Source organism: Syngnathus scovelli, chromosome 18 (genome assembly GCF_024217435.2).
Source record: "Syngnathus scovelli strain Florida chromosome 18, RoL_Ssco_1.2, whole genome shotgun sequence".
NCBI classification, from domain to species: Eukaryota; Metazoa; Chordata; class Actinopteri; order Syngnathiformes; family Syngnathidae; genus Syngnathus; species Syngnathus scovelli.
Window position 1 is genome coordinate 8,143,884 of NC_090864.1, and position 21,939 is coordinate 8,165,822.

Below are 21,939 nucleotides of genomic sequence, written 5' to 3' on the forward strand. Positions count from 1 at the left end.
TTCTGCTCATATGTCTAGGTTGCCATTATTTAAGGGTCAAGAACTTTAACCTCTGGCCTCTTTCCTCTTTCCTAATTTTGTTTTTTACATGAAGGCTCCAAGACTTAATCCAGTAATGGAGGAGACAAAATAGCCCACCAATTGGTGTCGGGGCAGACTACCCCTCCTCTCCAGCTTCCCAACTCTATACCCCTATTCACTCTGCAGAAGGAGCACCCCCCGCCCCCCCCACCCTCTTCCAGTCTCCGACACAAAAGCCTGGACCAGCTGTGCCGGGAGCACGGAAACCATTTTACTCCATCTTTTTAATTCTGCTTTATTACCATCAATATTTCTATGGTTTAAAGTGGCCCTGACCCTTGCTGTGCTCTGACAAGAATCCCCCTGTGCCTCTTTCTTTAATTATATATCGAAGGAACGGTGGCAGTGTGTGTGTGTGTATTGGACTGCAAATACAAATGATTCTGCATTAGCTCAAGGCTCACCTGCAGAGTGTGAGTCAGTGACATTTAGAAAGGGATCAGTCGTTCTGCATTTATTAATGTATGGAGTTGAGTAAATGAGATACTTTGCAGTTGGAGACATTTAAGATGGAACCTCTGAGACCTTTGTGCCCTTATAATAGATGAGATACCTGCTTGTTAGCCTCTAAAGGCTGCTTTCTGTAACATATTCAGGTTTTGTCTACACGGCAACAACCTGGAAAGAAAACTTCATTTGTATGACACTGTAGTGTAAATTAATAAAGAGCTTCTACCCCTTCAAAAAATGTATTGCAGATCAAATCGTTTGTCCGCCATCACGGGAGGTCTCAGGGGCTGTCCATCAACCCAAACAAAGAACTTTCTGCCTTTGAATTAAATGTTAGTCCACGATACGATGAAATAAAGATGAGCTAAGCCTTAGATTTGATTGCATGATTGCCACAGGGCCAAATTTAACAAGTCCATCCCATCTTCTGCCGCAACTGAGGACAAAGTGAAAAAAGATAATGCTAAAAAATTTCTATCAGATAACATTGGGTTGGAAATAATTTCAAAACTTTCTTTTTCGGGTTATTCTGATTAGTCTGGCCTAAACTCTGCTCATGTGACCAATATTGGATTAGCCTTTTATTAGCTAGTGTGTGTTTATGGGTCACACTGGGACTCAGTGCATAACAGAAGCGACGACTGGAGCTGTTTGCATCCTTGCTTTAAGCCCCCGTGGTGTCCGAGACATCTGCCAAATCCTCTTGGATCAAAGGATGACTATTACACTGATGGGCATCCATAGTTCAGCAGCAGCCCCTCTACCCACCCCCAAAAAAGCTTTAGAGGGCTCATGACCTCTGTCAACAGTTCAGGTTAAAAAACACAGGTGGGATAGCATGGGGACATATGTAAATACACGGAACCACAGCACCTTATCACAAAGCTAGATTCGGCAACAAATACAAATACATTTCACAATTTTTTTATTTTTTTTTCAAGCTTTGATGTTGTGATTTGAATCTTTTGTTTGTTATTTATGAAAAAGGTGTCAGGCAGTGGAGCCTTTTGGATCACACTGTGAAAATATGCATGTATGCATGAGTCATTTTATACATGTGACCTTTTGTCTTATGCAAAAAAAAAAAATGATTTGGATTCAACTAATGCAGGGCTCATTCATATTTCCTTTCACCCATAACATCTGCTGATGCAAAAAAACAATTCCAGATGTATTCAGAGGAGAGGGAATTTTACAGATGATGCATGCGGAGCAAAGCTGATTAATTTCCCAAAACACATTTGTATTTTTTTTTTTTTTTTGGGGGGGGGGGGGGTACAATTTTTTTTTCTGTACGAACTTTTCTGTATAAGTGACCTTTCTCTGCACCCAATTCTGCAGTTTTATATTGGACATTTGACATTTTATTGATTAAAAATCTATAAAATACAGTGCATTCCATTGAGATAAGAAAGGATTTTTTTTTTTATGTAATGGAAATTGTCTTACGAACATATGCAAGTACAAAAATGATGTAGGAAGATATTAGTGGATGAAGCCCATTGATTTTCTAATGAGCAGCTTTTCACATAACCAGAAGCATTAGCTTCCTCTCACTCTAGTGAACCACTTAATTGCAACAACTATGAAAAGTGTATGCTTTTTGCATGAAGCATAGAAAGCAAATGGAGTATAACTAACACAATTGATTTTAGTAAGACGTGAAAAAACGGATAACCAGGGCAGATTTCTGCAGCGTCGGTGTGCTTTTAGTGACACTTTATGTTTATTCTAATCTACATGTGTCATCGGGGTCATCAAGGTCCAAATAAACACTCACTTCCATCATTGATGCTTTAGAAGACCTGTACAATAACAATACAGCAGGTCCTCAATTTACATTTCTGCGTTTTATCTCCCCGCTGATGTGAACCTTTGTTCGGATTGACTGTTTTTTTTTTTTCCTTTCTCCCACACGCTCTTGATTAACCTTTCACTTTTTTTTTTCCACTCCACTCCAAACCCTCCCCCTTTCTACTTTTATCTCCCTTTCCTTCTCACCCCATCGTCTCCAGTCCCTACATCACCAGCTTCTAACCTCTATTGCAGACTTTTGTCATCTCGTTTGTACGCTTACGTGCAGGAAGCTGCTGTTCTCAACATAATTATGTGTTTTGTCGGGCGCTGCCTCTGTAGCTGGTGATAAAAGGCGAAGCCTGATTAAACTGAAGGAGAGGCCATTGATTCCTATTGACTGGCCTCTCAAAGGCTTTTAATGTTGGGGATGTAAATGAAGGTTTTCCACTGTGTTTAATTAACGACAGTGTGCCAAAAAAGCTGAAAAAAAAAAGACTCTTATGCCAAAACCATGTCAGTAAACCTTAATTGAGTCCCTACTTCTGGTTTCCGGATATAATCTAGTAACAATGAATGTAAATGCTATTTGGACTGAATCTAGTTTGCTTCTTCTCCCAGCAGTCAGACGGCTCCTAGCAACCATGACCGGATACAAAGACTGAGGCATGAGTTCCAGCAGGCAAAGCAGGACGATGACGTGGAGAACGAGGAGCACCCGTACAGTTTGGATCACTCTTGGGTGAGATTTGTTCATTTCATCACTTAGTTATAACTGCATGAACATTTTGAGATTTCATTTTGGGATGACATCATTTGAGGGCCATAAATAGACACAAGCGGCAGGGCCAATTGAATACCTGTGACCTTTGAACCCTCAGGTTGTGCGAGTCCACATTTTGAATACAGCTCAAAATAAAAGAAAGTCGTACAGCTTGTATTGAGCGGTTGTCTCACACAGCAAGGATCTGTTTTTATTTTCCTTGTGGTCGTAAAAGCTTTAAGAACATTCCGCCACCAGTCCCCCACCCACCCTGAAAGTACAACATTTATTTTCTCTGGATTTGTTTACATGTTCGCCCCACATGTAGGTTCAATTTGAAATTAGCTATTTTTCCCCAATCACGTTCCCGATCTCTTTCTTCCCATGCTCGCTGTCAAAGTGAGATACTATCTGTTTGTACAGCACTAAGCAGTCTCCGCATTTTTCTCTTAACGTCTGAGCTCCTAATTGCTTGCGATTGTTGACACTGTTGAGCGTACCCCCGTTATTCCGGCGGTAATAAGATACGGGGCTAGCCTTGAAGTACCGAAGTCTATTTTATTAGTCCTCTTTAATCCTACCCGGCAAGAAATCACAAAGGCAAAACTTGTTAGAAAGATACAAGGACATGGATGTTCAATTCTGGCAATGATTAGAGGAACCCTTTAAAAAAAATGTTTCAGCTTGATTCGGAATTTACCTTTTGAACGAACACTGAGTTGTTTACAAGATGGTTCTAATTCAATTTTAAACTCATGTAGGGGATTATTGTTATTTAAATCTTGAATTAAAATGTAAAAAAAAATCTAAAATGTATAAAAAATATTTCCAAAATAAAATAAAATTCATACTTGTTTTTTACTTTGAATTTAATGTGTAAACACGATGCCTTGAACAAACCGAATCAATCCATAACTTCTTATAGCCTGTAAATGATGCATCATCTAATGTTGATCCAGTAGTGCATCATAAAACCGCCAAGTTGCCTCTGACTCCAGTTATTTTTATTTTTCAGTCTCCCTTCCCCTGCTTAGAAAGAGGGGAATTTCCAGATGTTCACCATAAATTGCTCCGTGCTTTCCAGTGTTATGTTTCTCTTTTTCTCTCTCGGGGAAGAAATAAAATAATTACGTACTGTTAGCATGACCGCACATTCTGTAGACATATACCCACAGATAACACTGAGTGCAACATGAGAATGCCAGATACATTCTCTCTCTTTTGCCAATTTTATATAGCTATGAAAATCCTTCTTGGCATTCAGCCACATGTACCAAATTCCTCAACTTCTACTTCTGTCTTTCATACAATTGGGATATGTCTCAAGCCAAACCAACCTTCCATCAAGAACTAGGAAACAGTTTGTATGTTTGCATGAAATGATGCCTCGATCTTGAATCCTCGGTATCGGTTACATTTTTAAGTACTTTAAACTCGGACAGCTGCTTTCTTGATTCCATATTTTTGATAGCTGCAAATGATTGTCATAACAAGCTCACCCTCTGTGATCACTCTCGTGTTTAAACAGGTGTACCAAACCCTCTTTTACACCCGTCCGTCCGTCTCTGTTGGAAAAACGAGACGGAGCGAAATAGATTCGAGTGTGCCACAGCTACATCATGTTTCATTTTATTGGATAAAAACAAACACGGAGGTCTCCTTGATTTGATTTCAACAAATGTCATGTTTTATATGGCACTGTATTCCAAGGCCTACCAGGGAATAATTGGATTCTACTTCCTGGCCTAATGCCATTAACGTGACTGATTTTCTCTCCTGGTTATTTCTCATGCATTTCTTCTCGCATGGCGTCATCCACCTCCCCAAACGTTTAAGCCATCAGCTCCTCTCAAAATTGGGACCGTGTCTGACTAATTTGTCCCTTTCTAATTTGAGTTTGAGACATTTCTTCTTGCACACTTCTTGTACTGTGTGAGCTATGTTGTTGCTGCAATTTTAACCATATGAGTCCAATTGGCTTCAGCTCAATTGAATGCTGAGGAAAGGACCTGCTGTTGACGTTGAGTGAAATGTAATTGCGCTGTTATTGCAGCTGTCCAAGCCATGAAAAAAAAAAAGCAACCATTTCACAAGAACTGAAATTCTTTGCTGTCAACCTTTCCAGCTTATATACGTTTGGTCCTGTCTCGCTTTTTCAAACTATAGCTACCTGCTGTCTTGACATTATAAATGGAGTCAGATTAGTGAGACTTTTTTTTTTTTTTACCATTAGTTTTTCTTATAAATGTTCATTTTGTTTCCTTACACCCCCCACACACACGAAGGCGAGAAAGATGTCAGAACGGCGGGGCTGAATATTGCACCCCTGGGCTCAGATCATTAAAATGTCCCTGTCTGTCAGTGTCAGTCGAAACATTTCATAATAAGATTGAGCCTAATGAGACGCCCTACTGTGGTTTGTGCTTAATCAGATTATTGTGTTCTCCTTTCAGAAGGTTTGTTAAGGGACTACTATATCCACGTCAAACCGCTCACCTTTGTCTTTGCAATTTGTCCCTTTTGATTACAGCCTAGTAACGGGACGGATGTGCAAAGTGGGCGCCATTCGGTAACCGGTGAGGCTCAAGTCACAAAGCAGCTTCAAGAGGATGGTGGCAGTTTCCGAGAAGCTCAGAGACAATACAGTTCTCTGCCACGGTAAGTCACGTCTGAGCCTTCCCGAAGTTCGATCGGCACGGATACAGATCGTTCAGGAATATCATTTTCACGAAATTCCCGATGGCCGTCTTGTCCCTTCACATAATTTCCTTGGCATTGGTTTAATAACAGATGCATTCAAAATTCATAACATGATTTTTTTTTCTTGGCTTCACCTCTTTTTGGTGATTTTTATCCATCCGCACCAACACATAATTTTTCCGATGCCGTCCTATTTCATTTCCATCGCTGTCATATTTGGGTCGATTAAAACATGTTTCCGTCCTGTGGATATGGATTGGCGGTCCACATAGACGAATAATCAATGTGGTGTGTATAGGCCAGGGCAATCTATGCATTCCTTTCATAGGTATTATCTGCTGGCATCTCATGTGATGTGACAGTTGACTCCCGGCCTTCCCTCCCACGGTCAGTTGCTTCTCTTGGGAAAGTTCATCTGGCCGATGATAAAAGACTGACTATGGTGGCTTTTGATATGCATTCCAACCATAATCTCCTAACACTCTTAGCGGGCACTTGTGTGAGCTCAAGCTTCATGTTAGACCATAGTAAATGCCTTACACCCCTCGATTTAAAAACCATAATTCGCTTCGGTTTCGACATTTCTTAGACATTTGTTCTTCACTGGAATTCCTTTTTAAAATGGAAAGTAAAATCCCAAAAGAGCCTTCCGGAGAAAAAAAGCCATGGTAGCTGCATATCTGATGACAGATAGGATAAGCTCGCCGTCTGGGATGTGAGGATTGGCGGGGCACTAATGAAGGCTTGTTGTTCGACCAGGATTAGCAGCGGCAGGCAGCGGTGGGCGAGGAACAAGCGTGTTAGTCGGAAAGAGAGACTACTGATTAGCTTGAAAGAGACACAACACGCCTAACACACACATGAATGTCATTAAGATAAGATTCTTAAAAGCAGGAAGGTCAAAGCAGGCCAAGGGCTCACCAACTCAAGCAGCTCCTGCATTCCTCTGGACCATAAAGTAGACTTCAATCAAAGCAACTCAGTTAGAAAAGTTCTAATTAAAATTGTATGTGTAAATATATATATATATATATATATATATATATATATATATATATATATATATATATATATATATATATATATATATATATATATAACTTTTCCTCACCCCCCGGAAAAAAAAAGTTATATATATATATATATATATATATATATATATATATATATATATATATATATATATATATATATATATATATATATATATACATATATATATATACACATATATATGTGTGCGTAAAAAATAATAATAATAATAAAAAAATCTATATATTTTTTTATTATCATTATTATTATTTATTAATTTATTAATTTATTATTAAAATTATTATTTAAAAAATATATATATACATATATTTTATTATCACTATTATTATTATTTTTTACGCACACACTTACAAAATGATAGAACTGGTGCCAGTTAGTTAGCTAGTATGTGTGAGTCCATGCTCACGCGTTTACTTGTGTGCTTCTTGCCCTTCGCGTGAACTCGGATTCTTCCCAGCTGTTTAAAAGAAACGCCCCACAACCAAGTTTTTTCCTGTGACCCAAGTTCCTAGCTTTGTTTAAAATCTGTCAGTCTAGCGCTAACTCTCTCTTTTGGGTAATATATTTCCCCCCCGTCTGTAAATTTAATCTACTTTGTGACAGATTCCGGCTCGAGAGTAGAAGTGATAAGAGCGTTCCACTTATGCATCAATCATGAGTACACTCCTGTGGGACTCTTTTTGCACATCCTCACCAAAAAAAAAAGCCTTCTCGAATTTTATTTTCCAAAAAGTAAACTGTCACTCCTGAAGTGTGGATAGCTGCCTGGTGTGACAGGCACAGAGAGTTTCCAAACAAGCAGTTCCCTCATGAGTTGTGTTGGCTGCTCTTTAAGCCAAGCCGGGGTGTAAATGCATGTTGGCTCAGCCCGACAGCAAAAGCCTGATGTGGAACATGTGGTCCAGCTCGCTCGGCAGGCTGTCCTTACATCTGCCTCGCTTCATGTTGGCCTCACATGCATACTACATATACTTAGACAAACACGGAACAAGATAAGATTGAGTTTCACATAGTCAGTGCATTAATGCATTTGCAGCTGTTTACATGTACATAAATGCAGATTTGAAATTTTGCTATGTGGGCCTCTGGAGAGGAGCATTTATTTTTTAATATTGCTCGACAGATTAAAAATTGTATGTATAAAGTATATGATGTGGAAACAAACTCCTTGTAAACAATCTTAACTGGGATCAAACATTTGTCTTGTCTGTTGTCAACTCGGCATTTAGTCTAATCCCTTCACAGACTTTCCAAATATGTCTCCGCTCAAAATAATCTACTCCGTCATCATTGACTCGGAGCAGAAGGCTCCATGGCAACTACAGCTTCTGCGACTCGGTGGTGAGAATGAGACCCCAGATGATATTTTGAATTGGTTATGTTTGAGGGATTCACGTAACAAGATTGTTATGAGTTATACCCAAAAAAGGATTCTGTTTGGGGGACTTTTCAAAGTTGCTTCTTTCCCTCGTCAATGCTCAAAAACCTTTTTAAGCCTAGAGCAGGTCAGCAAGGTGTGAATGTGTTTTTTCTTAGCAACATGACATAAGACTTGTCACCGCTCTTCCAATGAGTGTTTGCTTTAATGGATCTAATAATGGAAAAGCAGATCTCACGCTTTGGTTCAAAGACGGAGCAACCTGTCATACCTCAGGGCCACATTTTTAAAAGGCATGCTTGAGCAAGATATGAGTTTGTGGTACTTCTTTTTTTTTTTTTTCAAAAGTTATAATTCAATGTGAGTCAAATGTCTGCTCTGGGGATGATAAGTATCATTTTCATTTTAAAAAAAATCTAGGCCGTCTTATCTTCTTCAAATGAATGAAAACTTTTTCTTTTTATCGTTCTAGAACTACTAGTTTGTAGTTCAATTTGATTTTAATGTCATACCCTGATTTGTTTTATTTTTTTTATTATGCCAGCATCTAATTTTTGGGAGTTGATAACATTATGGAGTCACTCATGGTGACATTTGAACTCATCTGGTCGATTAAGCCACGCTACATGTACTGAAAAAGGAAATGACGACACACACCCCCTTCAATCTTCAGCTGTTCAGCCTTTTCACGATTAACTCTGTGTGTTTAGGCCACGTAAGAATCCCAGCACCGTGTCCCAAGACTCACGGGACAAGGCCTACACATCAACAGATGGCTCTCAGAGTGCCAAGGACAACCCACGCCTCCCCGGCAACCACGGCTCACATAACGGCTACCTGGGAACTTCCAACGTCAACACTCGTGTCCTCTTGGAGACTCAGGAGTTGCTGAGACAAGAGCAGAGGCGTAGAGAGCAGGGGGGCCATCAGGGTCCTTCTAGTAGTAGAGACCCCATGCAGAATCCACCAAAATCCAAAGGTCCCTACCGACAAGACGTCCCCCCGTCTCCAAGTCAGCTTGCCAAGCTCAGTCGGCTTCATCAGGGCTCAGACAAAGGGAGGCAGTTTTATTCCTGAAGCTAACAAAGTTAGGACTGATTTTATAGAACATTGATTTAAAAAAAAAAAAAAAGCGAGCAAGGAGTCCAAATGCTGTGATTAAAAAGAATTTCCTTAAGTATTTATATTTTTTTGTAAAAAAATATTTTCTTATCGAGTATGTATATACAGTTAAGTGCCTTTTTCCCCGGACTAGCTATGATTTTTTTTAATTCTGAGGAGAAGCGCCAAAATATTTTGGGATTTTTGTATAGCAACCTGAAAGATTGCCATTTTGGGGTAACTGTTGATAATCTTGACAGTGTTGGTGTAACCTGAGAAGTCCCTTGTGCACCGTGCATCAACTAAAAGTTCTTCTCATCTTGCTTTACTTTCTTGATTTTCACTTTACATTCACTCCTCAACTAAATTGAAAAAAAAAATGCTTTAGAAGTATATTATTCCAACCCTGTGTGGAATATCCAGGGATTCCATCTTTCTAAATTGGGTCAGGTCAGGGTTATTAATTAATGTACCTCATTAAAAATGAATGCAGCCCTTTTGTGTTGACTTTTTGTTGTCATGTGTTGCGAGGAGCAAGAAACGGCAACCTTGCTGGCAAGGTTTCGGCCCCGGCCTTGTCCGAAACGATTGGGATGTAAGTGAAGCCTGCTGGCCCTGAGGTGTCAGAGCTGTTCCTTGCTGAATATTTTATCAGGGTGGTCACATGGGAAGCTCTCCAGTGGGTGGCCCTGTTCTGTCTATTTTATCGGCTAAATACAACAGAGATGATTTGATTCCCCCTCCAAGATTATATCCGTTAATGGAACTCCATTTGTGCTTTTGCTAGTCTGTCAAAAAATTTTTTTTCTTCTCATCGTGCGATTTAATTAATAATCTGGAGATATTCTGGGGATTTTTTTCTTACCATGTTTTTCTAAATATAGGTATATCTGCTTTTCACACTTTTGTATGTGAATGCATTTTGTTATTGTATTCATTCATTTAAAAAAAAAAAATCTCATTCAATTTAATTTGAAGTCAGGGGTGGCAATTTGTCATCTATGCTTCTACAAGTCTTCCTCGAAGTACGATTCTGATCTTTCCTTATGTCAATGCATACTTTAAACATGTTAGTCTTTGTAATTACTGCCAGTTAGCAAACGCAACAATATGTCACTGAATATATCTTGGCATCCTTGCCGTATGAAGCTTTTGGCTCCAGAGTTGGAGAAAAGCAGAAGAGTAGGAGGCGAACAAGACGGGGAGCTCTGACCTTGTCAATGATTCAGTCAGAGGAGTAATCGCAAGTATTCCTCGGAGTTTTTGTTTAAAACTCCATTCCATTCCTTTTTTATTTGTCTCTCTGAATGTGTGTGGTTAAATGTGAGCATGTGTTGCGTAACACATTAAGGGCTGTAAATGTACCACAATATCCTTGTATGCAAATACTCTGTGTTTATTGTTTGCCTCTGTAATATTATTCGAGACATTTTTTTTTTTTTTCCATCCAGTGCAAAATATTCTTCATGATCATCCGGTATTGTATTTTATTATACGCACATGGTTGTATAATGTCAGCATAATATCCTCAGTTTTATAAGAGAGTAAAAACAGACTCTGTTCTTTTGCGTACATGCAATAAAACATTTTTTCCAACAAAGGCATTTCGGTTTCTGTATTTGTTTGGAAAAGCTAATGAGGAATCCCCGCCATTATTTAACTGCTTATCCTGTTCGGGGTCGGGGGGAGGTGAGGTTTATCAACCATGCATACGCACAAAAGTGTTGGTAATGACTGTGTGCCAACATTCGCCCATGCATGGGAACATATGTCAATTTAAGTATTGAAAGTAATCATACATGTATCTGACCACAATGACGAAGAAAAGAAAATATTCTCTGGATCGGTTGTCTAGCTGGCAGATGGTCTCGTACCTTTCTCATAATTCCACATGAAATGTCTTCAGCAGCTATCTGGCCAGTCGTTGGCAGCAAATCAAAATATACGTTTGAGTAGCAATAAAAATACGCAATGAAATGAGATCATCCGAGTTCCCCCACCCCTATAATCTCCATTCCTGATTTAAGTTTTTACTTTGAGCTGACTCGACGACTAAAAACAGCTTGTGAACCTTGAGATGGTGATGAAGACAAAAAACGTTTAAGGAAAGGCTAACGTCAGGTTTTAGATGTCTGCACCGGCTCTTCATCAGAGACTCCTTGCCAAAGCTATCTTCATCCAAAGGAAAGGCTTGAAATGATCCAGCTGGGCCATTTAGAAACTACTTGATGATTCCACTTGTCTGGATACCACCTTTGGGAAAAAGGGTAAAATTAAGGTGAAGCCCGAGATGAGACGAGTTGAGAGGGCTGGACCGGGCTTTAACTCTTAATACCTTTTTCCGAGTTAAAAAGCAACGTCTTTGAAGTAGCTCAAACTTTGATCGTCCCTCTTGAGCCGCAATCCAGTTTCTCCAATATTACCTCTGAGCCAGTGTCAAAAGAGCGATTTGGAGGACAGCGACCCTCGAGGACTGAAGTTGGACGGATATCCTTGTCATAAGTGAATGTGAGTATTTGTGTATAAGTGGAATAGGCTGACGATCGGTCCGGGGTGTATCCCGCCCGGGATAGACTAACCCCAACCCGAATGAGCAGCATGAAAGATCGATAGATGTTTCTGCACAACAGACGTTGCCATTATCACCTACACCAAAGTTGTTTGTCTTCTCTATATCTTGCAACGGCACGCTATTAAATTTCTCGGAAACAGCGTGCCAATGAAAGTTTGATGATGGCAGTTTGTGTGTCAGCAGGGGACAGAGTTTGGAGGAACAGCTGCATGAAAGCATGCTACAATTGAAGTGGCCCTGTGTGAGAGCATTGTAAATGACGAGGGAGAGAAAAGGGAATATAGAATGTGAGTTGAATTACAGCAAGCCTACAGGGGATTAAGTTGTTATATAATGCTGTTGAATCTTAAAGTCTGGACAGATTTATAAGTAAGGACACCAAACAATTGAGAGAAAAAAAGCTCAGTTGAGATTTAAAGCCCCCAATAAAACGTAGGCTTCATCCCAGCATGGTGTCCAACACAGCATGGAACGTATTGGGTGCTCTTCTATAAAACCTTAAACATTTATTTCTTTATGGTCCATGAAGGTGATAAAGCTGTCTTTGCGTCCTACAGTTATCCCCGTTTCCATGACAATCAGACTAAGTAATGGAAACCTGTCAATGAGTGACAGGAGAATTGTCCGACATCTGAAAGCCAGACGAGGAGACCAATGTACCGGAAGAACAAAGGCGATGTCCCCACAAAAACAAGTGTAAGTTTTTTTTTTTACTCTTGCAGTATCCAATGTGTGTCACTAATTTCGAGTTGAACTCCCCCCAATCTGGAATTTGAACGTGGAAGCCAACACTATGATAAACTGCTCATAAGTCCTGGCAGATGCATAAGAGAAGACATTTGAGGGACCTGCAGGCATGCACACACACACACACAAATATGCATTAGCTAACATCTGGTATTGAAGGAACATAAGGACTCTGTTTGGACCATGAAAAGTCAAGCGTGTGTGGTGAGACCCAGAGGAAGTGTAGTTTGTGCTTTTTGTCTCACCTTTCTTCTGTAAATGTATTTACAACGTTTGACCTTCAAACGATTTCGTCCATATGCATAAAATACGGACTAGGCTTGGAAAAATAAAAATACCTCTCACTTGTCCACAGTGGGTGCAAAAATCTCGCCGTAAACACAACAAGGAGGATATTAGAGAATAATAACAACCTTTTGAACATGAGGGGCTTTCCCAAGTGGCTTTCCCTTGAAGCTAATGGGGCCTGTCGTATTGCGTACTCTCAAACACGGAGCGCGGCAACGTTCGGGACCCCTTACTTTTCAAGTAGCCTGTCAAAGCGGCAGATTGAAAACAGAAGGTGTTCCGAAGAGCTGTTTGATTGGCGACACATGGTAAAAGAGCCCATTAGGAACGACAGAAGTGGATTTTCTTGCAAAAGCGCCTTTGATTCCTCAAACGTGTGTCTTGAAGGCATCTGCCCTGCGTGAGGCATCACTCACATGCCCGTGCGAATCACTAGGGGGTCGACAGACGTTCTCTGCAAATATGTACTGAGCTTTCAAGGACACACTCCTGAGTGGGTTAAGAAAAATAAATACAATTCATAACTAACGTGGTGTTGACCGGTTTTGAAATGGTAATTTATTCTTTGAAGTTTTCTGGTGCAAAAAAAAAAAAAAGTAGTACGATGAATGCAAATATTAGCAATGGTTGTTGTTTTGATCTTGTAATAATATTTCCAAAAGTATTCATGTTCAAATTGTCATTTTTTTTCTAGCGATCTATTTTTTATTATTTTTTTGCAGGATAAGCAAAATTTGACTGATTATCCTTTGTTTGATACGTTCATGATTTTTTTTAAAAACTTTTAATTCCACTCTTAATTTTCTGCAGTACATTTTATTTTGCCTTTGACATTTTTTACAGTATTTTTTTATTTAGACCTTATTTTTCATTATTCAACATATTCTCACTCAAAATCCGTCTGGATACAATCGCCCCCAGCTCACCTGTGACAAGTGAGGTTAAGCGCTACTAAAAATGGAAGGATATATTATTACCTGGGAGACCAAATGTTGTTCTACCACCTCAAAGTGAGGTACACTAGATCCCTTATGACCCAAATATGCTTCCTTGCCAGATAGTGTTCAATATCCAGTCCTGTCAATTATATTGACATCCCAGTTGTTTGACATCAGGTTCACCTGCCCTTTTCTTCATCCTCCAGAATGTCAGGCTTGATGTTTATGGAATTACCAAAAAAAAACATTCCGTTGAAGTGAACAGAATAGGTTCAGCAAAGCGTTGCTGTATAAAATCTACATAAGAATAAATCCTGTAATCTCTCCTCAGTTTACACAGTAGAGTGGCTGAAAGCAATTACTCCTGACAAAGAATGCCCCCCCCCCAGACACACACACACACCCTCCTCCATAGCTTCGACTATTCCCAATGCCCTGTCTGGAGTTAATCCTCTGAACTTTCCAAAATGTCTTCCTCTATTCCTTTTTTCTCCCCGAGTGCAAGCTGTAACACCACCGAGATATCGTGCACACAGGAGAAGCGATTGAAATAGCCGTCCAGAAATTCCCAATGTCTCCCCGTGTGTACGTGCACCCACACACACACACAAACCTCTTTGTTCTACCTGACCCCCACACTTCCCCTTTTGCCCTGAACTCAACACACAACCCCACTCAGAGAAAGAGAGAGGCCACATCGAGTTATTATCTCTTCACAGTGGGATCCTCACAGGTGTTGAATGATGGGAGGATGGGGGGGTAAAATGGGACTAAATAGAAGAAGAGTGGCTTTCTTTCTTTTTTTGGACTTGCGGGAGGAGGTGGGGCGGGTGATTATTTAACGATAGTGGGGAGGTGGTGAGATCCTGACACCTGTGGGCGACTGCTCACAGATGGGGGTGGGCAACATCTGCTCCTCCGATAGCCTTCAACCCGGTCCAGAAATGTTAATGGTGTCGCCCCCTTATGCTTTGGATCCTTCATTATTGTATATTGACTTTTTCTTGTTCCATAAATGCCCCCCAACCAAACAATACAAACTCAAAGTGGCTGTAATTGGATTTTATTTTTGTTTTATTCGTTTTTTTAAACAAGAATTTGAGTTTGATTGGGGATGTAACAGAGCAGGGATGATGAATTGTTTGGTTATGCAGAAGCAACAATGCGGCAAGGTTACCGGATTTCACAAAAGATGTTGTTAGCTAAGGGGAAGGTTATTGGCTGGATAATAATTGTGCTTGCCAATGGCTTCTAATTTATCTCATTATGTTTCGTGATTTTGAACACTAATATCGGTAAATAAATGAGTTTTTGAACGTTTTTAATGAGATAACATAATGTTGTGTGGTTACTCTGGTCATCATGTTTATTGTTCATTAATGTTGACGTTCGCATTTTCGAGCCAGACACTTTTTTTTGTTTTAAATTCATTAGCAAAGGAATCAAAAGCCTAATCGAAAACAAATCCCTCACTATATGATCTCATCAAGCTTGTCATTCTTATGATGTGTTTTTGATTTAACTGCAATATCTTTTTATGCCTTTTTGAGATGATACAGATGTTGTATTTTAACACTTGTGGGATCTTCAGACTTTCCAGGACATGTGCTTTCTTCCTTTTCAGTGACAGCGTGTATCTTTAATGGTGACAGTGTTTTGTTCTTCATGTCTCTCGGGACAGATAATGGGAAGCGCTCCTCCTCAATGGCGAATAGGCCAGAGGAGGCTCTGTAAACATGAGGGAATGAAGATTAATCACACACTAGAGATAGTGCTCCCACTTTAATAATCGGTATTGATTACTGTCACCTTACATCTGCACCAACAGCTGCTGCGAGACGGGCCCGTCGCCCAAGGCTGGTCCACTTTACACATCCGCCGTTAAATCATTGTGTATTCAGTGGAGAACAGCTGGATTCTTGTAAAAAAAAAATAATAATACACCATTGAATTGCCTTGTGTGTAAATATTTTTTTTTCTAAAATAAAAGTCATGCTTAAATAGTCAATAGGCGTGTGGCATAAAAGTTGCAGAAGCAAAACAATTGTCAAGATGACCACGTTTTGGTACGGTGCATCTTCAGTTGAGCTTTTACGGTTTGCTTGCTTTTATTTTCAAATTGTTTCATGATTTTGCCAATTTTCTTTCCATCGACCCATTCCGAGAAGCCTATTAAGAGGGGAGCCTTGATCTTGAACTTTTGAATATGCATTCATATTTGACGCTTTTTATGACTCCCTTAGGGGCAAATTTATTTCCATCCAAATAAATGAAACTTGTTTTCGTAATCTTGGCTACACGTACAATGTGTGAATAAGAAGTGTATCACGCCTTGAGGGCACCCATTGAAACATCAAAACAACACTGCCAATTGTTGTAGCCGTACTGATGTAATGGCGGCGGGAGATCCAATCATATCTGAACTCTGACCCCGAGGCTGATACGTGGTTGCGGTGGTGAGATGGCTGTTGTGCAGACAGCACATGTTGGTAATGAGAAAAGAGAAAGTGTGATGTTATTCTGAATGAGAACATGCGGTGTTGTGACCCCCACTATGGCCTCTTTCCATCTTGAGAGCCAGGGGGCAGGGCAGCCGGCTGAGTTTGAGTCTTTTGGGGACTGTTTGATTGGCGTCTGCACGCCGTCGATCTGAACACGTACAAGAAAACTGACGTGCAATTTGATGAAAGCCGAAAATAAAATGCTGTAAATGTAAGATTTTCGGTATAGCGCCAACATATTTGGAGTTAACTTGAATTTATATGTACCGATTTTCCTCTGTACGATTACAAATGGCAGTAATTTCGATTCTCATGATATTAATGGTCGGAGGCCTTCCTTTCGTTTTGTATCGTTGCACTTGGCAACAGCTCCCTGTTTGTCCATTGGACTAATTACACCATCATGTTGTCACTTGTAAGTACACACTTGGTCTATTTAAAAACTATTCAAAGAGCTCAACCTCTCCCATAATCATGTAGCCTAACAACAGATCGATGAGAGGCATTTATTTGGAATGACTTTTCAAGGGGAATTCACTCGTGCATTAATGGGAGCATTCAGGCTAGGACGTGATGGTTAATTGTTAGGTGGTAATGATGATGATGTAACAGCAGCACGTATTGATCGGGTTCTATTTCGAGGACCATGTAAGCTGAATTGTAAGGATCACTCATAAATTGCAATCATAAATCCACGACCTGTAAGGACTTCAAATGGAGCATATTCAGTATTTTTGAGATTTGATTTCACTGGCCGCAACTGGGGCAGCATCCAAGATAAACTTTCAAGGATCCAGCAGAGGACTAGCAAAATATCTCACGCCTTGATGAGCCTGACTGCTCACTGTTTTAATTCTTACCATTCGGCGATGCTTCGCCAGCACCCGAATCCATTTTCTTAATCCTATAGGCTCACTGTCACCCAAGTTCCTGTTTAACAGATCAGCGGTAGTGAAAGCTTAGCGATGCAGCAGCCACCCCTAAACCCCTCCGCATGACTCCCGGTCTGGCCCGAGCGAAGCTTTGAATCACCAGAGACGGTCATTCATTGGATCTGGCGTCATTTTACTCTCCGTCTCGACTCGTCTGTCTCACATGATACTAAGTATGACAGACTTAACTGCATTCTTTGCTGTGATTTAACTGTTCCAGAAAATGGATGAAACGTAACTTCAGTCCAGATTTCCCCTCATTCGGTTATGTTAGACTATACAAACATAAGTAAGTGAGAGAACATATGTCTCTACAGACTCATTCTGGCTTGCGTCTGACTAATTCATAGGAATATGACAAAGAATGGCAAAAAACTGAACTAATCTAATAACTTTAGACATTGGAGGATTCAAAGAAAGGCTGCTCGGGTATCTGACGGTAGGCTTCTCATATAAAGAAAAAAAGAACGTATATTTCTTCCTATATCTGTGTAAATATTAGTGTTAATACCATCTGCACCCTTGTCTATGTTTGTAAAGTGCCTGACCTTGATACAGCCGAGCCGGTGTGACGAGAGATAACAGGTGGATTGGCAGCCCACGCTTGTCGCTCTATGTTTAACCTGTGAGATTCAACACCCCACAAGGTGGTGAGACCAGCGGGTGCCTGCTTGAGTAGAAATGATCTTTTTTTTTTTTTTTGCTGATCTGAGATTGTTTTTTTGTCATTCTCCCAAATAGGTAACACCGTGCAGCCATGTAGTTGTGAAAACCGAGTAGGTGAGGTTGTTGAAATCTTGCAATTCACATAAAACAACCCAAGTAACATCCTTTCAACAAACATTTTTTTTCCCCAAGACCCTTTTCGTGTTCTTATTATGTCTGACCACTATTTCCCTTTGTCCGTCCTAATGTTCCGGTTGGTGTCCTCGCTAAATAATTACAAGAAACCTGTCCTCCCCTGTCAGTGTGGTCAGGCCCTTTGCTGAGACTATGACAGCCATCTTGTCCCCTCAGTCCTCTACTTCCATTAGCTGCCCAGGTCACTGTGACTGTGCAGTCATTCCAGGGTCAGGGCCCTCCTCTATGGGCTGTAATTGCAGTACACTGAGCACTCCGAAGCTGCCTCGCCCACCTAATGAATTGTCACCCACTTTAATATGAAATTACACAAGGGTGACTCGTAATAGATTAATACGGTTGGCAAGGTTACTCTCAAAGGATAATCCATTGAAAATTGCTGATTGCCTGCCTAAAATTATTATAAGACCCATGTGAAGTGGGATTAGTCAGACAAAGTGATCCTATGTGATCACTCTTATCTATCACTGGATCACTTTGTGTAAAGAGGGGTGTGAATATTAATCCACACCCTTCTGAAAGGTTAGCTTGTACTTGGACAGATTGGGGACACAAAAACTTTTCATCACGTTAATGCTGAATTACCATAATTCCCGGACTATTTTGTTCTAATATAAACCGCACCGGATTATAAACTGCAGGTGTTTTGAATGAAATGTCCTCCAGGGTTCAAAGGTTATGCAAAAAAGTAGTGGCTTATAGTCCGGAAATTACGTTAAATGTGACTTCAAAAGTATAATATTTGCAGGCTTTGTCATATGTCTGCTGAACTAACCCAAAAACTTTTCCGTCACCGTTACCTACTTTATTATTGCTCGAGTAAGTAAATTAGGTGACATTTGAGTATGTAATGATGTCAAACGCAATCATTTGGACATGCTAACTAGCACGTCTTTTAATATCTACTTTTCCTCTTTCCTAAATCAAGAGCGTTTGCTAATACCTGCAGGCGTACAGCGGAGTAATTTATACGAGCGCCAATAAAAAAAATGTGTCAGAGAATTAATTAAGGCATTAAGGTGCTGATAGCAGGGGTTCCAATGCCTCTGAGAGACCGAGAAGAAAATAGATTGAAGCAATTTTGGATTTCCCGCATAATGGGATTGTTGAAGGCAGCTAAAAAGTCCATTGGGGGAATACGCACAATAAGAGGATACACTTTTGTATCGATACATTCCTTTATCTCCAACTTCCTTATTTTTTAGTTCCAACTTTCATGCCTTCAAGCCTATGCTCCTTGATCGCCAACTGATTGCCGGGGCTTTATTGCATTGACGAAGGGTGACAGTAGCTGTCGCGGTTGTCAGACGGCTCAGCCTGCAGCATATCAAACTGCGGTTTGTAGCACGACTTTTGACATGCTCAATCGTCCATTAAAGACAAATCACTGTCAGCGCTACATTCTGTCTGACTATCAGTCATCAGTGGGAGGAGGATCAGGAGATCCCGTTGAACCTGAGGTTAGAATAAGAGAAGTCAGATACAGGTACTGTATTTTACGGACTATAAGTCGCTACTTTTTGCTCAATCTTTTTGCTTATCTATGGATTTTTCATGATTTTCACGATTTGTGCATATTCTCTTTTATATGGAAATTAAACATTAAAACACCTGCGGCTTATAGTCCAGTGCGGCTTATATACGAGCTGGATTTTCCACTAATTTTACTTGGTGCGTCTTATATTCAAGTGCAGTTTATAGTCCAGAAATGACGATACATATTGTGTTGAGAAAAATAATATACCAAGTCCAGAATATTTTGAGAGTTTTAATCAACATTCCATTTTGTCCTCAACGGTTTTGAAGTCGAAAAGAATGAAAGTCACGCTTGATTCCAAACGCATGCATACAAGGCTGATGTAAGCGGCTGAAACAACCCTGAAAGGAATACCTTCAAAAACCAGAAGCTAAGGTGTGACTTTGAGTTGTGCTCTGTCCACAATGGAACATTAAAGTTATCATGCGACCCCGCACAAAGGGCCTTGCTCCTCATATAACATCCAGTCGAGCTTTCTGAACCGCTCCGGCTTTCACGGCGGGTCAACTATATATATCGGCAGAGAGGCGGTCTTTGAAATTGTGCGTTTACTGTCTCAATTTAAAACCATACCGTCAACCGTAGGTGGCGATAAAGACAGCCAATTATCTTGTATGGTTAGAAACGAAAGGACGTGATGCTCTCTGTCACTCATATCACAAGGCTCATAAAAGTTAATTCCAGGGTCAACAAGCAGCTGGTGGAGAAAGAAGGATGAGCCGAGGTGACTGAGAAGGGGCTGCTGGAACACAGTAGAAAAGAGACAAGCCTTAATCCCCTAAACTTCCTCCTGAAGGCAGCACTTTTTTTTTTAAATTCGGGGTTTATCCCTTTCCTGGGGAGGGGATGTTATCAGCTGACGCTTTCTTCTTCCCCTATCCCCTTTTCCTCTTGCCTCTCTGCGATGCATCTGCCAGGTGTGATAAGGCAGACAAACTTTTACCTTTTACAGGGCTATTAAAACCATTTTCCCCTGCAGTTTTGAAATGATTATCGCCTTAGGCCCACAGTTCCGGGTGAGCTGATAGCTCACCTCCATCTGGCCATATCTTTGTGACTCTTTGAGGTTCTCGTCTGGCTGGGTGGTTGAAGATTATATGCATTTACTAAACGGCTTGAATACAGTGGGGGGTTGCAAGGGATGGGATGTGGAGAAGAAAAAAAAAAAGCACTGGGCATCCACAATGCTGTGGTGGTTGATAAGGGATACGGTGACAGCCTCTTCCACTTGCTGTCTGAGGCCAGGATTGACTTAATGTGGGACTCATTGTCAGCTAAAGGCCAACTGCATTCATTCCTTCAAGCTTTTATTTCCTCTTTTTTATATTCTGTACATTGAACTGGACAGATATTTTATTTCACTAGTTGAAGTAAGTGTGTAAATGTAGAGATGGTCCGCCGAGGGGAATGAAATAAGAGCTATCAAGATGAAATGCTTAAAGTCAGAGCTGAATAGCTCATTAACTGTGTAAAGGTGCAAAGAGACCTTCTTTAGCAACTTTCTTACGTAATCATCTGACAGTTATTTTGCTGGTAAAAGGCATATATTAACATTCATATAATATGCTCTTGGGGAATTCTCTCTCGAGCTGACCTCCGCTACTTTACAGCCTAATTACAAAGACTGTCAGCCAGACACATTGTGGAAGGTCAGTGACCTTGCAATCAGCATAAAGAATTAAACAGATGATAAAGCCTGGTTTACAACATCCTAATCATGAATTATCAGCCAGTGGAACCTGCAAATTAATTTTTCATGTAAACCTTTGCAACAAGTCATATGGGAAGAACTGAGCATGTGGTTAATAGGACCAACTGGGAGGCGTAAAGGTTACTAGAAATGGAAAAAAAAAAAAATATCTGTTGCAGATGGCAGGAAGAATTACAGGTAAAACGTCAACTGTTATTAATTTATTAATAGCGGGGAAATAATATGGAAATAATTCGTTGCAGTTTTACTCTGACCTTCCAGCAGTCGCCTCTTTGTGATTCGAGTCGACAACATGGCGAAACATCTTTGATTTGAGAAGTGTTCTTAGCGAAAGCATGTTGCCAGAAGTGATTGCAACAACTTGGGCATGTGGTCAAGAGCCTGCACAGTGCCTTACAAGCCAGCTTTTAATGAGCTATATTTAGCTCTGTGCTAAAGTCACCCTTAGTCCCATTTGCTGGCTCCAAACATCTATGAAAAAGCCTTTTTGTCAATTATTTAATTCAAAGAATTTTGTAGTTGATTATATATG

The 21,939-nt window shown here is 40.3% G+C and overlaps 1 protein-coding gene and 2 long non-coding RNA genes across 5 annotated transcripts in view; 2 read left to right on the plus strand and 1 right to left on the minus strand.

Moving 5' to 3' along the window:
• LOC125985892 (partitioning defective 3 homolog) overlaps positions 1–10,584 on the plus strand; it is a 125,460-nt gene extending 114,876 nt beyond the window's left edge. Inside the window, exons 22-24 of one of the 2 annotated variants that reach the window (XM_049749130.2) lie at positions 2,947–3,067; positions 5,619–5,746; positions 8,930–10,584. In XM_049749130.2, coding sequence (XP_049605087.1) covers positions 2,947–3,067; positions 5,619–5,746; positions 8,930–9,296 — 616 coding nt within the window. In that variant the 3' untranslated portion in view covers positions 9,297–10,584. The remainder of the gene's footprint in view (positions 1–2,946; positions 3,068–5,618; positions 5,747–8,929) is intronic. The other variant, XM_049749131.2, reaches the window with a different exon arrangement.
• A 20-nt stretch (positions 10,585–10,604) lies between these two features.
• LOC125985902 (uncharacterized) overlaps positions 10,605–21,939 on the plus strand; it is a 48,670-nt gene continuing 37,335 nt past the window's right edge. For both annotated transcript variants that reach the window (XR_007487481.2, XR_007487482.2), the window contains exon 1: positions 10,605–12,588. This is a non-coding gene — a long non-coding RNA (uncharacterized lncRNA). The remainder of the gene's footprint in view (positions 12,589–21,939) is intronic.
• LOC125985903 (uncharacterized) lies at positions 14,917–17,358 on the minus strand. Its single transcript, XR_007487483.2, has 3 exons — positions 17,227–17,358; positions 15,680–15,783; positions 14,917–15,593 (listed from the first exon to the last, which is right to left on the minus strand). It is a non-coding gene; the product is annotated as an uncharacterized lncRNA (long non-coding RNA).